A 14,771-nucleotide genomic window follows, 5' to 3' on the forward strand; every position below is an offset into this window, starting at 1 on the left:
AAAAAACGTGGGAAAAAAAAAATGAGGGCACCTGAGTTTAAGGCTTTGAACAAAATAGTAAAATTATTTTGTATTTAATTTACTAAAGTGAGTGTTCGTAAAGTTATTTTTTCAAATCTTTTTACAAGAAATTTGGTATTATCTTTTGACAAATTCTAGATTACTTTAAGAGGCAATTGCAATCGATTTTGCTAGTCTAGGACATTATTATGAATCTATGATATTTGATTTAATCACTTGCCATCTATTGTATTTTTTCTTTCAAAGATAAATTTGCACCACGAAATTATTTTCATTCTAATTGAATTGTTAATGTCTGTAATAATAGAATAGTCAGAAGATAGTTCAAGTATTAAAACAATTAAAATTTAAACTTCTGCAATAAAATACATTACCCTTAAAATTTTAATTTCAAAATAAATAATTTCATCAACTCCCCTTTAATATTTTTTTTATGCCTACGTTGTATCTAAAATTTTCGACCAAGAACCACAATTTTAGATATGATTGGCTTCCCTTTGTCCAAAAAAAAAAAAAAAAAAAAAAAAAAAGAGAAGAAGGGGAAAAGTGGTTGGCTTCCAATCCAATCTATAGTACAAGAAAAGATAATGTCTGGTCTGCCACTACCATCCATCCCAGCTGAAATTAACAGTGATGAAATTAACAGTCAAGGATTGTCTAGCCTCTCATTTTCAGTGTCTTCCTGTACTTTTCTGTTCACATTGTTAAGTCACGTTAATATTTTATATTATTTTTTATAAAGATAATTAGATAAAAATAAATAGTAATATAAAATGTTGACATGGCTTAATCTTAACCATACAAACAGAAGGGCACGAAAAGATATCGAAAGTAGGAGGCCAAACAATCCTTGTCTGAAATTAACACCCATTTGAAATAAGAAACCCTAATTTTGTTCCAAATGGACAGAGATCACAGCAGGATCTTATCCCATCAAATCTTAAGGATTTAGAAATCCGGACCCTTAAAATTTAATCCAAAAAATTACAAACACGAAATCATTTTACAAGTGATAATAATTGTAACCGTTAAATCAAATTTTAAGGATCCGAATCTCCAAATCCTTAGGACTTGGTGAGAGAGATCCGACTAGGATCTCGATCCGTTCCAAATTACTGCCTCTATTAATGCCTAGATATTTGAAAATTCAAAAATAGCGTCTAAACCTGATGAAGCACCCGCCTAGACCGTCCAAACACGCCTAGACACCCGCTTAAGTTATAACTCACTTAGTCTACACCCACCTAGGCACCCTTTTAAGTTACGACTCACTTCGACAAAAAATAGATAAGTTTTATTTTGTATTTTATTTTTTTCAATAAATTATAAAAAACTTGCTAAATAGTTAAATGAACACACATTATATATTTGTTCTTTATGTTCCAATACTTCATAATATATATTATTATATTTTGTAATTTGTAATAAAATTATATATATTTTAAATATAATCAAATACTTATTTACACGAAATATAATATATTTATTTAAATTTACTTCAACCACATCTAACCACCTAAAAGCTAAATTCTTACTCACTACCCAATTAACGCCTAATATCTTTTAAAACTTTACAAATTACACACCCACATGTTAAATCTAAATTATTGGAAGTAGTAATCTAACAACTTTATCTCCAATAAACTTTCACTGCTCCAATAATTTTCTTAAAATAACACCTAAGAACGGAATCGTTACCAACACCAATATACTTTCCCTCTACTCGTGATTTTCTCGGCAACCAAACAGATTTCACAGAAGAAATTTACCACAAAAACAAAAGAAATCGACAGCAATAAAATACAGCAAAGACTTACTAACAGGTCGAACTTACATTACCTCAAAATAAGTTCCAAATTACATAAACACTAACTGTTACCAACAAAATACAAATTAAACACAAAGATGTAAAGCTCAGACCCTAAGCAAACCTAACCCTAATTCCCAAAATAATAACATAAAATTTCCAATTTAACCCCCGAAACCGTATAGGGTCCTTCCCTGCCTCTTCAAAGCATACACCACATCCATGGCGGTCACAGTCTTCCTCCTGGCATGCTCGGTGTACGTCACAGCATCACGAATAACATTCTCCAGAAAAATCTTCAGAACTCCCCTGGTTTCCTCGTATATCAGACCGCTGATTCGCTTCACACCACCTCTACGGGCAAGACGGCGAATAGCAGGCTTGGTGATGCCCTGGATGTTGTCCCTCAGAACCTTACGATGTCGTTTCGCTCCTCCCTTGCCCAATCCCTTGCCGCCCTTTCCTCGTCCAGTCATTTTCTCAGGAAAATTTTTGGGTGAGAAATTGGAGTTTGATTTGGTAGGTTGAGCGACCGAGGGGTTTTGGGTATTTAAAGCGTTGGGGGTTTGGGTTTTGGTATTTTGTGGGGTTGGCGGGGGGCCATCTGGGCCGTTGGATGCAGATGCTTATCGAAGGCTGCGAGAGTCGATCCGCGTCGTATTGTAAAATTGAATCTGCGTCGTTGGTGTTGTATGATCTACGGTCAGAAACTCCACGTTTTTGGGCTGGCACGGATTGTGCTTTTGAGTGAGAGTGATTTGGCGGTTTTTGAAAGGCGGGCCGAAGAGCCCAGGACGGACTTGTGCAATTTTTGGGTTTGAAATTTGAGTTTTTCTTTTGTTGTTGAAAATTTTGGGAAAAACAAGGGCGCAGCACGTGCCAAAACCTCGACACTCTTCAGCCATCTCTCCATGAACTAAGTGGAATTTAATGGACGTGAATATGAACAAGACTTGGCTGTTTCAACAGCCACTTCTGCTTACGGATGAACACGTTCGGAATTGGGTATTAGCAGAAGTGGCTGCTGAATTGTTTACCAATCAAGTTAATTCCTGTGAATATTGAGTGAAATCATTAGAAATTTTGAGAGAAGAGATTCGATAGAACGCATAATACAAACATCATTGAACACTATTGAAACTAATAAAGCTATTAAATAACGCTCTACTAGTCAGGATGTCTAATTATAAATCAAAGGTGGAGCTAAAAATTTTCATCGGATGAGTTAGTTTAAAGATTTAAATTTTTATAAATAAAGAAACTTAATACTATATTTTTTACAATATCAGTTAGCTTGAGAAAATTTTTACAAGGTGAGGCAATAACTTTTGTTATTCAAACAAATTCAAACTTGTACATGTACAAGAAGCGATGAGAAAAAGAGATGGTTTGTAAACTGTATTATATAATTAAATCAAGAGAATTCGAATCAGTGACTAAATATATGGTGGGCTACATTCGAAAATCAATAAAAATTACATGAAATTTTTTATTTTCTACCAAAAGCTACTTAAGCTATAGCCCAGGGTAACCCTTAATGTGGCTCCGCCGGTGTTCGAAATAACATAGATTAATATCAGTTCGTATTGTAGAAGAATTCATCATGAACGAGTTCGTGCTTCAATCTTCTTTGAGTACCTTACAGTTCTTACTCTCAATGAGACGATTGTACATTAAACGCGTTAACTTGAGAAGAGAGGCCAAAGAATTTCATGTCTCCATGGACCATAGTATTTAATTGTAATTGAATATATTTTGTCCAATACTAATATTTGTCCAATCACTTATATATCAAAACATGTATACACCAAATATGGTTCGATCTTACTCACATTGGGAGTAAAACTCTTACATTCTCTCATACTAGTGTGATCAAACTATTTATATACGTTATATTAAGAAAATCAACAAAAAAAGAACTCGTCGACACAAGATACCTCCTTAAAAACGTACGAATGAGGATTTCGTTGATAAGTGCACACATTATATAAGGTGCAGTCCATCCCCTTCATTCCCCCACCAATAATAAAATAAAAGTAAACATCTAATGACATGACCGGCCAGGTTGTTCCAATATCATGAAAAATGATGATCGTCAGATCATTTTCTTAGGGATTTAGAAATTATGTATGTTCATCGTATATCATGTGGTCAGAAATAATTTAAAATTTAAAATTAAATATAAATAAATCTAACAAAAACTGATCGTACGATATACGATGGACGAATATAAATTATGGATCTCCCGAATCCCACTTTTCCCAATTTCATCTCAGTTCGATCAGTTTCAATTTGTACCTTACACCTTACATTTGCCAAACAATGGGCCGAGTTTATCTGCTCCGAACTGAATAAAAAAACAAGAAGCCCACTTTGTGAAACTCAAATCATGGGCCGCCCAATTATTATCAACCATAAAATCAGATTCGACGAGAATTGAAATCCAACGGTTACAAGTAAGCTACAAAACAGCCACAACTCCAGAGAGAGACTGAAGAGAGAGAGAGAGAGAGAGAGCATTGTTGAAGGAAAGAAGATAAATGAGGAAGTTCGATCCATGGCCGATTTTCTTCAAGCGAGAATGGAACCGGAACTGGCCGTTCCTCGTCGGGTTCGCCATCACCGGAACCCTGATCACCAAGTTCTCTCTCGGCCTCACTGGTAAGCTTTTTTGCCCCCCCCCCCTCCGATCCGTTCATTTCCAATTCGAAACCCTAATTTCCGTTGACCTGTTTGTTTTGTGTGAATCTATTCGCAGAGGAAGATGCCAAGAACTCGCCTTTCGTTCAGAGGCACAAGAGGTAGCTTTTCTTTTAATCTTCTGATTCCTTAGGCCTATTTGATTTGCATCGTTAAAATGCTGTAAATTGATTATCTGGTAGTTGTAGCCAAAATACAGTATGTCTGAAAAACGAAGCACTTTTTCGACTTTCGTTGGAGATTGTAGTGATTGCGAAATAGGGTATAATGAATGGCATCTAGATCCTGCTTCTGTTGCTTTATTTGATTGCTTTATCGTTCCTCTTTTATAAGCAAACATTGGTTTTTGGTAGGCATTACTTTTGTGGCAAGTCCAGGAGTAATTTACTTACGAGGATTTCATCACACATTGTGCATTTGGTGCAAAATTGGAAATGAAATGTTTTTCTCAGAACTTATGATATTTTTACGAGAGGAAAAAGGTGTTGAAGGTGTTGGGGTTGGTCTAGAACATCCCAAAGGGGTTTAGAATCAGACGTTTAGACTTGGTTTTCTGCCGCTAGATGGTCATGTTGAGATCATCCAATCATGCCTGGATTTTATTGATCCTATCACGCAGTAGGAACAGAGGTAGAAACATAATTATCTATCTTAAAACAAGTTTTTGCCACTAAACCTCCATTTTTGACGTACATTGTGAATACCAAATCAAGTACTATGGAGTTTTACGCTATCTATCTGGGCACGGGATTTTCTCGTCACACAATTTCATACCCGTTGTCATCCGGACTAAAGGCTTTCTTTATCCCGGATACACCTTTTGACATTTTCTAGTATGATGGGTTGCATGTGTATTCGGTAAGGAGGTTTTGAAAATGCTAAAGCGATGGCTTATTTAAAAACATTGTTTAGGTTCCCTACATGCAGTTAACAAGAGCTTGAAATTGTTAAAGTGATGGCCTACTTTCAGTCAAAGGGTATATGTCAAAATAATACCTTTCCAAGACATTGGCATTGCAATGCTTAACTTTACATTGAGCAGGGGTTGTCAGGGATGCATTAGCACAGATTTATCCAACTCTCGGATTGCTGTACTTTGTGGTGTGCTTGTTCTTTTACCTTTTGTGTTTATAATCTGATCTCTCTATTTTGGTGAGTCTTGTGTTTCTTGGCTCGTACCAAGGTTTGTACATCACCAATAGTAAACCGTAGCATTGTTTTATATAGTTTTATGACTCTGTTGGTGAAAATCGTGATTTAGTTCTTTTTTTCGTTGTAGGTGATTTATGTTTGGTGTACTAGCCACCCTTGTGCTAGCATTGTGGAGAAGACGGCCCTCATGCTATTCTCAAGGACCATAATAACGAAAGAGAGATGTTCTAGATACTCTTTTTTGAATTTTCTGATATGTGTTGGATGACTTGAATAACATGAGAAGAAATACTTATATTCATTGGTTTTGAATTTTGTGCGTTTGGCCAGACATTCTTCAAACCATGAAACAAAGTTGTGTTAAGAGTTTCACGTTACTGTTACAGGCGAAATATCATTTTCCCTTGCTTCTTGTTTTGTGATTTCTTTCCTGTTTCTAGTTTTGTGTCTTCTTTCTTTTCTCATCCGAAAGAGTTCTATATGACATCTTGAAAGTTCAAGGACTCGTTTGGAGGTACTTTTAAAATGACTGAAATCGCTTTTAGAGAAAATGTTTGTGTTCCTAAAGCACTTGAAGTGCTTAGTTATGTGCTTCTTATAAGAAATGCTTAGTTATGTGCTTCTTGTAAGAAGCACTTCAAGTGCATTTCAGGATTCGCTTATATTTTTACCAAGGATTGGTTACCAAAATATTCTCACCAAAAGCGTTTTCAGCCATTTCAAAACACTTCCAAATGAGAGTGAAAATGCCTAGTCTGCGCTCAATTTCCTTTGTATGGTGAGGATTTCGCCTACTAAAATCCTTGCAAGCTTCGGATAAGGGGCTAGAGGAAATCTTTGAGTTATTTCTGGGTTGAGTTGCTGTAAGCATTCTTAATTTGTCACTTTACCGAGCTACTTGGTATTCAACTTCGCGCGTTAATACTCGATTTTCTCAAGGAGTCATTCTTTTTTACCCGCGATTAGAGTCTGACGGGCACAATTAGTCTTACCAACAAATCTTACCAAAAAAATCAGTCTTAACATGTCCATAATTCTTTTTATGAATTATTTTTATATATGTATCGAACTTTGACTTTTGCAAATCATAATTTGTAAAGAGGAACATCAAAGTAATGTTCATCTTATTCACTTCAAAATCACAAGTAAAACGACTCACGAAGCTCTAAAATGAATATGAAACAAAGTGCAACCAACCAAGAATAAAAGCATACTTTGCGAGCGGTGGAACGCCCGGTGATTAGGGTCTTCTTCATCTTACTGCGTCATGGATTCAAACTCCTCTTCCTCCCCTAGTGGAAATTGAAGAAATAATATCGCTTGTATTTAAAAACATTACAACGGGATTCAATGGAATAGAAATTATAATCTTATTATTGAACTGACGATAATTTTAACTGTAAAAGAGCGCTAGACGCCACATTTCGAAGGATTCTCCTTGGCATCTTAGCACTCGCTTTGCAAGAGGATGAAAAATGAAGAAAATCTTTCGAGAGACACCATTTCTTATTTTGTATTATAACACGATGAAATTGAAAGAACAAGAAGGAAGTAAGCACACAATGAAGTTACAGGAATCATCGAAGACGAGCATGTGCCGCAGTGTCAAACAAAATTCCATAACCAAAAGCTCAACGTCTATATTTCCAGCAATGCAAACAGACACTCATTTCTTTTTGTTTGCTCCGAGCCTCAATCGGAAATCTTCCTCCATGAGAGGTAGGCCTTCGCGCAACTTGATCTTCGGTTCCCATCCCAGCAATTCTTTTGCCTTTGTGATGTCGGGTTTTCTCTGTCTAGGATCGTCCGGAGTGTTCTCCACCCTCTTGATCTCCACCTCAGGGTTGATGAGCTACGAGTCAAATACACTGATCAACACGTATGTACTTCCCCACCTCGAATTCTTTGTTTTAGCAATTAGCAATGAACAATTGCACATATTTTCTTTTTGTAGAAATTCAAAGTTATGCTTTAAGAAATTAACTAAAAAGCTTCTGGAAAACAATATACTATAACAGCCCGCAAAGGGAAAGACGATGGAAAAAGAGAAACTGACCTCCTTCACTGTCTCTGCAAGTTCAAGCATTGTAAATTCACCTGAAAGTACCCAAGAAAGTACCGAGGTCATTACTTATGTCCATACGATTAGAGCACATTCTTATGACAGGTTCTTCAGACACACTCATCACACTACGATGTTTCTAATAGATTACCAGGGTTTCCGAGGTTTATGGGTCCAGTGTGCTCTCCTTCCATCAGACGAATGAGGCCATCAACCTAAAACATTTTTAAAACAGGTAACTATATAAAACCGAACACATTGCAGTACAGGGCAACATAATCAAAAGAAAAACATGTTCTGTATACCAGGTCAGAGACATAACAGAAACTGCGAGTTTGAGTCCCAGGATTTTGCACTGTCAAAGGTTCATCACTGCAACATTGAAGCACGTTAAAATTAATCCTGAGGTATTGACATTCAAGGGGAAAAGGAAAAGGCCGAAGCTTATCCACCAATGTAGGCAAATATGAGTAACAAGTAAAGCTAGACAAATAACAAGCTGGATTACTAAGCGATGAAACATGGTTTTCTTCATGTAGGCACTAGGAAAACTGCTGATACATAACCATCATTAAAGCCATTCTACGGACTCACCGAAGTGCTTGAGCTATAAAATTGCTGACGACACGCCCATCATCAATATTCATGCGAGGGCCGTATGTATTGAATATTCTGGCAATACGTATTTCTGTCAAAGAAAATAAATGAAATCAAACAATCAACTACTAAATAGCAAAGGTTTAATCACTTCAGCACGGAATGAAAAAACAGTGCTTTGTTCTATGGTGGGGAAAGGAAGAGAAAAACACAATACCTATGCCATGCTGCCTATGATAGTCGAACATCAAGGTCTCAGCAACACGCTTGCCCTCATCATAGCAGCTCCTTACTCCTGTTATTACAATATGCACTTGTTGACGCCACCGTATCCAAAACTTAAATAAATCCTTGAACAAAATAACATTCTGCCTTCTATTTCCCCCCATTAATTGTCTATACGGTTTGCATTTATACGCAGAAATAGTCTTCTTAGATCTGTCTGAATGCAGCAAAATTCCGTCTTAGAACGAGATGAGCACTTACCAATTGGGTTAACATTACCCCAGTAGCTTTCAGGTTGTGGATGCACAAGAGGATCTCCATATACCTCTGAAGTGGATGTCAGCAGAATCCTGCTCAAATATATTTACTTAAATAAGACAACTTGAAGGAATACAATTATAAATTTTTCATAAATGCAAGAATAATAGACCACCTTGCTCCAACTCGCTTTGCAAGTCCGAGCATGTTCAGTGTGCCAATCACGTTTGTTTTTATCGTCTGATACAGAATCATATGCTCAAATGTTAGATTGCAGATTTAAGATAAATTTGAAAGACTTTCTGTTGAAGGGAAAGGAGATCTTATATGAATGAACAGGAAAAAGAAAGTAATATATCAGCTGCCGTTGCTGATCAAGGAGAAATGACAAGTTGCCCACCTTTACAAGTCATTTTCCCTGAATCAGCAATCTGAATCACACGCGACATATGCACTACCATATGCCATCTCGATATCTAACGCTTAAATCGCATATATTTACCTTTACAGGATTGTATTTGTAAAAAATTGGAGAAGCTGGGCACGCAAGATGGTAAATCCGATCAACCTCGACCAACAATGTCTCTGTGACATCTGTAACGAACAAGCATAAAGGCATTCAATCAAAGCCACGCATTTGCAAAGATTAAAGACACTTGACAGAAAAACAAAAATAGATGAAATTAACTTGCTAAGTAAACCGAAATGTATGTACCATGACGAATAAGCTCAAATCTGGGATGACCAATCCACTTTTTCAGATTGTCCTTGGAGCCAGTGAAGTAGTTATCGACGACAATAACCTGAGTAGAGAATGGAAACAATATAAACCATGGTGAAACAAATCAATTGACATACGAAGTTACATTACGGGTAACTTATTGCAATTTTGTTCATTACAAGCGCTTAATATTAACAAAAGTTTCCCAGCATGAAAAATAAAAAAAATTGGATCTTGAACTCATTACTGAACAAAAAAACTGACCCTGGAGATTTATTCAAAGTAAATCAAATGCTTACCTCATTCTTTTCATTTTCCATTAACCTGTCAACCAGGTGAGAACCTATGAATCCAGCTCCTCCGGTAACCAAAATTCTCATATTGGACTGCCATGGTTAAAATACACAATTAAAGCATTACAATAACAATACGATTAACACGAAAGTTTTGTCAGAACAATGATATTTGCTAGCCATCTAATACCAAACAAATCATACTCCTTGAATTGCAAAGCAGCATGATTTATATCAATAACTGTAATGAACCGATCTTTGCTCATAGAAACAAACGAGCGAAAAGATGGAAACGTGACAAAGTTACATGACACGGCAACATTTTCATCTGGACTCACAGATTCAGAAATGTGGTTTGACTTTCTGCTAATTGGGGATAAAACAGAGAACCAAGAAAGTTGAAGAATAAGTGCGATACAAGCACAAAACCTCGACCACCGACGATAGATAATTTCAGGATCTAATAGTACAACTACAAACCAATCATGTGGGAAATGCTATCTATATTAGCAAAAGATGCATGGAAAGGAACCCCTTTCATACAATTATCAGTGAATTACAATTATTTTTTTATCAAGGGGCTTGCAATCAGTAAATGCTGATGGAGAAATGCAACAACCCCAGTGGCATAAATATCAGAAACACAATAAATACACAAAACCAACACCAAAAAAAGGCATTTCAACACTGTAAAAAGCAGTTTACAGCAACCCAAAGAAGCAAAAAATATATACGAGTAAAAAAAATGAAATTAGCACAAGGACCTGAAAAAACTTGGAAAACCGCAAAGGGGACGGCAAAGGAGGAGGCTTTGTTGTGGTCTGGTGCTCCCCATTGGTAGAATTGTTTGCCATTTTTTCCTCAGATCCTCTCTACAATCCAAACACCTGCAACAGTTTACACAAAACCTTCAAATCACACACACTAAAAGATCAAATTATTGCAGAAATTAACACAAAGTTTTGAACTTTAGTTTCTCATCATCGAAAATTCTTCGATGCTCTGGAATATCTTATACTCTGAGATTTTTAACCGTTAGATCTTAATCATTATATATTTAACGAATGATTTAACCGTTAAAAACCTCGGAGTATGCTAGAAAATCACTCTAATTATAAAGAAAGATTAGAACTTGAAGTTAAGTTGACCTGAAAGATAAAGCTGCAGAGGAAGAAAACCCAACACCCCAAGTACCCTTTGGATCCGCGATGCTTTAAGTTAGCAGAAACCCAATATTTATAGTCCCTCAAATCTCAAAAGAAATCCGAAAATCGAAGCTTCTACCAAACGATGAATTTTAAACGGGTAGAACCATGAATCGTTTAAATAATACAGCAAACCGTAAAGCCTTCAAATTCAAGGAAAGTCCTGGCCTTTACTGATAGCTCCTCGATAACAATAAATTAAATTTGAAGTCACACACCAAACTGTATTATTAATATTCCCCCCTTTAGAAATCATTTTCTTTTGAATCCACAGAAAACAAAAATCAAATTTGATAATCCAATTGTAATTAGTAATTAATTATGTACCAAAATCAGAGATTGTAATGATTTGTTTACCTTGTGAAGAAGCTAGAGAATCTTGGATTTTGAGGGGTTTATAGGGTTATTTAATTTATGGGATTTGGTAAAAAGGGTAGGATTTATAGGATTAGTGACCCTAATAACAGTAATTAGTGAGATATAGCCTATAATTGGGGGGAATTAGGGTTTTTCCTAAATTCTTGGGGGACTTGACTACTGTCTGGGACTAGTAAGAGCTAGTTCCTTGCTTTGTTTTGAAGGCTGGAATCAGATGCTCTTTTGTACGATTTAAGTCTTTTATGCGCTTTACGCCATCTGGGGTGTTGCACATGTTTTAATACAACTCGGCAGGTGGTGTCCTGATAAGAAGATTCCTGGATGGATTTTATTTGCATTAGAATTTTTTTTTTTTTTTTTTTTTTTTTAGAAAAATACGATATTCATTAATAAAATTTAGAAAACATACAGTATTGAGGATATAGTATATAACATGGGCTTTGATAAAAATTTTATCGGAGATTTCAACCTGGTCGAAGGGAAATAGAGTGTCCCACATCTAACTAGTACTATCCTCAATAAGGAGATCAACGATTACATCAGGTGGTTCTTCAAACCAAGTTATACAATCGTCGATACTCAAACTAGAACGTGCAAGCGTATGCGCAATGTGATGCATCGGTTGGATTTGTATGGTTGTACATGGACAATTTATATTTAGTTGCTGGAATATGAGTGCACTTCATCAAATGGTTGAGTATGAAAATGAATGAATATGAGAATGAATCAATGAGAAGAAATGAGATGGTACATTATTTTTGTCAAATCTCTTGTAGACGTGTACATTACTTCTGCAGATCATGCAACTTACAAGAGATTTCGTACAAATTAATGTGGCATGAGGGATTCTCCCATTGAACAAGATCCTTGATTCTCTCTTCAATCTCTCTTGTTTCTCTTATTAAACTACTTACGTAGAACCCTAAACCACTTAAACACAAAACCATTTGGCTCTGAGCTCCTCACTTTTAGCATCAATTTTATCAACAACTTCCTTCGAATGTTGGAGATAAGAACTCATAATCCCATCCATCTTTTCATCCTCTGAACTACAAACCCTAAAAATATTTGGGGTTCGAGATTTTCCCAACTCAAGATCATGAGATGTGTTACTCTTTTGATCAAGAACTGGGATTGATTTGATCAAGGTGATCTCCTGAAGCATGTTATCAATCTTCCAACCATTTCCTTGAAATGTTCAAGATCACATTCTAATGCCTTTACAATTTCCTTCCACGAAGCATCAAGTGTTCGTGAATTATCTTCAACAACTCCAACTGCATGAGCACTTAAAACTAGCAAGTCCATCATTTTGGACAAGGACCTCAACAGCTTTCCATAGCAAGCACTATGAAAAGGCAAAAACCAGAAATTGGGTTCCGCCTCAGCTTCTCCAATCAACTTCCCCAATTCCGCAACATGCATTTTCAGTTTCTTTTGATTCTTCTCCAAATTGGCTCTTCCTGATTGAAGACTCACCGTGTTGATGCACTCCTGCAGTGTCCCAAGAGTCCTAGCGAGCTGAGTTTTTGTAAGAGCAGAAGCTCTTGTGGGTTGCAAGATTAGGTTAACAATAACCAAACATGATAATCCAATGAAGGTTTCTGTTATTCTGGCTATGGCAAATTCACTCGGAGAAAACTGGTGAAATCCCTCCAGCCTGGCCGTACATGCGGCTACGCTGGAGAAAACTGGTGAAAATAAACCAGGGCATAAGAGATAAGAGTCTTATTGACAAGAACCTTTGGAAGAGAAAGCAACCCAAAACTCCATATACAGTTCCTAAAACAGTCCCCTGTGCTTTAGCATTTGCAGCATTGAATGTTGCTTCTCTGGCTGAGGCAAGACTGGTTGCTACTGAAAGTCCTGCCAAATAACCATTTTCTTTGCTGTATATCAAACTGAAAAACACGGCAAGACTCAAGGAAAGTGAGCATTTCAAAGCTTCCATAAGCCTCTTAGTACTTACCTTGATGGACAAGTCACTCCATATCTCAATGAAACCGAGTCCGTTTTGTTTGCGGGAATTAATCACTCCTTCATTTTGGTGAACAAATAACTTTTCCTGTACAATATAACTTGTGGATAATAATTTTCCTTGGGGGAGATTAATGCAAAAGAAAAAGAAAATTGGGGTTAAATCGTGGAGGGTTGATGGAATTGTTTTATGGTGTTGAACTAGCTTTTTTTGCTTTTGATTCATCAGGAACACTGATTGAATCACAAGTTGTGCTTAAGTTTAGATTCATTTGATGCTCTAGTCTAAGTAGACTATCTTTATTGAGCTCTCCCTTTACCAACCTAACTGGGAATGAAGGAATACAGGTCAATGCCATTTGTAACCCTCTTAAGGATATTTCTGTGTCTTCCAATCTATCTCTTGGATATACACAACCGTACTTCGACATTAATTTTAGTAGAAATTTCTCCCACTTCATGCTCTTCTGCACAGTAGAAAAATATAATTCGATATGATTATCATGCTTGAAATGAGACATTGGTTCACAAATAATGCCACATGAACTATGTTCTTATATTGTGTGATGCATGTTTTGTACCAGCTTCTAATAGAGGTGGGATTCCCTTGTACAACTAGGTATGTCCATTCGCTTTTAATTAATATGTAGTGATCTTAATACTTATATGTGTGTGCGTGTGTGTCTATATCTATGTCTATATATATATATATGTATGTATGTATGTATGTATGTATGGATATGTATATAGTTGTTATGTGATTAATGCATAGAGTTCCTTACTTGGTGGCATTCGATGGTTTGGAAAAGTTTAGTTGCAGTGGAAGCCAAGGATTTTGCTTGAGAAACTGAAGCAAGTGCGGATGTGTTGTCTTCTGCCCAAAAGGCCTTTACAAAGAGCTTGAGCCTTTTTGAAGCATTCTCAGCAAGTAGCTCTAAGCTTTGTTTAACCTGCAAAATATATTTAAATTTTAAACACCGTAATTAAACAAAATAGCGGCATTTTTCACTCGCAATTTGTTATTCTACACTTGTTCTGTATATATTTAAAATGACAAAATTATAAATTTAGAGTGCACACTAACGAGTTTTTTTGTATATTCTATGCAACGTTCTAAAAAATGCTAGGTGCTAGTCGAGCGGTGGGCTAGCTTCTAGGCAGCCTAGGCGGATTTAGGTAAATTTCTTGTATATCTTGTAAATAAATGCATATTGACACTTACAAAAAATTATACTTGTATGAAATCCATGGATAAGAAAATAAAAGAATGATAAAATGCAAAAAGAGTATCCAACAAGTCCGAAATTTAAAAACATATTAAGCATATATATGCCATATAACCATAGTGAGGAGTGTTGTAATATAGGATGACACA

The 14,771-nt window shown here is 36.2% G+C and overlaps 3 protein-coding genes across 5 annotated transcripts; 1 reads left to right on the forward strand and 2 right to left on the reverse strand.

Annotated features, from left to right (window-relative positions):
• Positions 1–1,834: 1,834 nt before the first annotated feature.
• Positions 1,835–2,355, reverse strand: LOC137742442 (histone H4-like). The gene has a single exon (XM_068482306.1). It carries the CDS (start codon positions 2,302–2,304, stop codon positions 1,993–1,995), a length of 312 nt encoding a protein of 103 aa, XP_068338407.1. The 5' UTR covers positions 2,305–2,355; the 3' UTR covers positions 1,835–1,992.
• A 1,924-nt stretch (positions 2,356–4,279) lies between these two features.
• LOC137743323 (ATP synthase small subunit 6, mitochondrial-like) lies at positions 4,280–5,992 on the forward strand. Of its 2 annotated transcripts, XR_011069455.1 has the most exons (3): positions 4,393–4,489; positions 4,587–4,629; positions 5,808–5,992. XR_011069455.1 is itself a non-coding variant. In XM_068483191.1 (2 exons), exons 1-2 carry the CDS (start codon positions 4,369–4,371, stop codon positions 4,631–4,633), a joined length of 168 nt encoding a protein of 55 aa, XP_068339292.1. In that variant the 5' UTR covers positions 4,280–4,368. The 2 variants fall into 2 exon arrangements, 1 of the variants encoding a protein (XP_068339292.1); XM_068483191.1 differs by lacking the exon at positions 5,808–5,992 and having other exon boundaries at positions 4,280–4,489; positions 4,587–4,633.
• A 1,041-nt stretch (positions 5,993–7,033) lies between these two features.
• On the reverse strand, positions 7,034–11,629 carry LOC137741664 (UDP-glucuronic acid decarboxylase 6-like). Of its 2 annotated transcripts, XM_068481362.1 has the most exons (14): positions 11,399–11,629; positions 10,985–11,224; positions 10,601–10,723; positions 9,843–9,929; positions 9,538–9,625; positions 9,325–9,416; positions 8,998–9,062; positions 8,826–8,914; positions 8,557–8,634; positions 8,337–8,430; positions 8,048–8,114; positions 7,894–7,957; positions 7,737–7,777; positions 7,034–7,532 (listed from the first exon to the last, which is right to left on the reverse strand). In XM_068481362.1, the coding sequence occupies exons 3-14, from the start codon at positions 10,688–10,690 to the stop codon at positions 7,347–7,349; spliced, it is 1,041 nt and encodes a 346-aa protein (XP_068337463.1). In that variant the 5' UTR covers positions 10,691–10,723; positions 10,985–11,224; positions 11,399–11,629; the 3' UTR covers positions 7,034–7,346. The 2 variants fall into 2 exon arrangements, with proteins under 2 accessions (XP_068337463.1, XP_068337464.1); XM_068481363.1 differs by lacking the exon at positions 10,985–11,224.
• Between the last annotated feature and the right edge of the window lie 3,142 nt (positions 11,630–14,771).

This window comes from Pyrus communis, chromosome 8, assembly GCF_963583255.1.
Source record: "Pyrus communis chromosome 8, drPyrComm1.1, whole genome shotgun sequence".
In the NCBI taxonomy this organism is placed as follows: domain Eukaryota; kingdom Viridiplantae; phylum Streptophyta; class Magnoliopsida; order Rosales; family Rosaceae; genus Pyrus; species Pyrus communis.

Excerpts from the sequence above, each read along its gene's own strand:
- LOC137742442 (XM_068482306.1), bottom strand. The coding sequence starts at position 2,304 with ATGACTGGACGAGGAAAGGGCGGCAAGGGATTGGGCAAGGGAGGAGCG.
- LOC137741664 (XM_068481363.1), bottom strand. The coding sequence starts at position 10,690 with ATGGCAAACAATTCTACCAATGGGGAGCACCAGACCACAACAAAGCCT. Across the intron at positions 9,626-9,842 it reads TGGAAAATGAAAAGAATGAG|GTTATTGTCGTCGATAACTA; the intron begins GTAAGCATTTGA and ends TTCTCTACTCAG. Across the intron at positions 9,417-9,537 it reads ATTTGAGCTTATTCGTCATG|ATGTCACAGAGACATTGTTG; the intron begins GTACATACATTT and ends TGTTCGTTACAG.
- LOC137743323 (XM_068483191.1), top strand. The coding sequence starts at position 4,369 with ATGAGGAAGTTCGATCCATGGCCGATTTTCTTCAAGCGAGAATGGAAC. Across the intron at positions 4,490-4,586 it reads GTTCTCTCTCGGCCTCACTG|AGGAAGATGCCAAGAACTCG; the intron begins GTAAGCTTTTTT and ends ATCTATTCGCAG.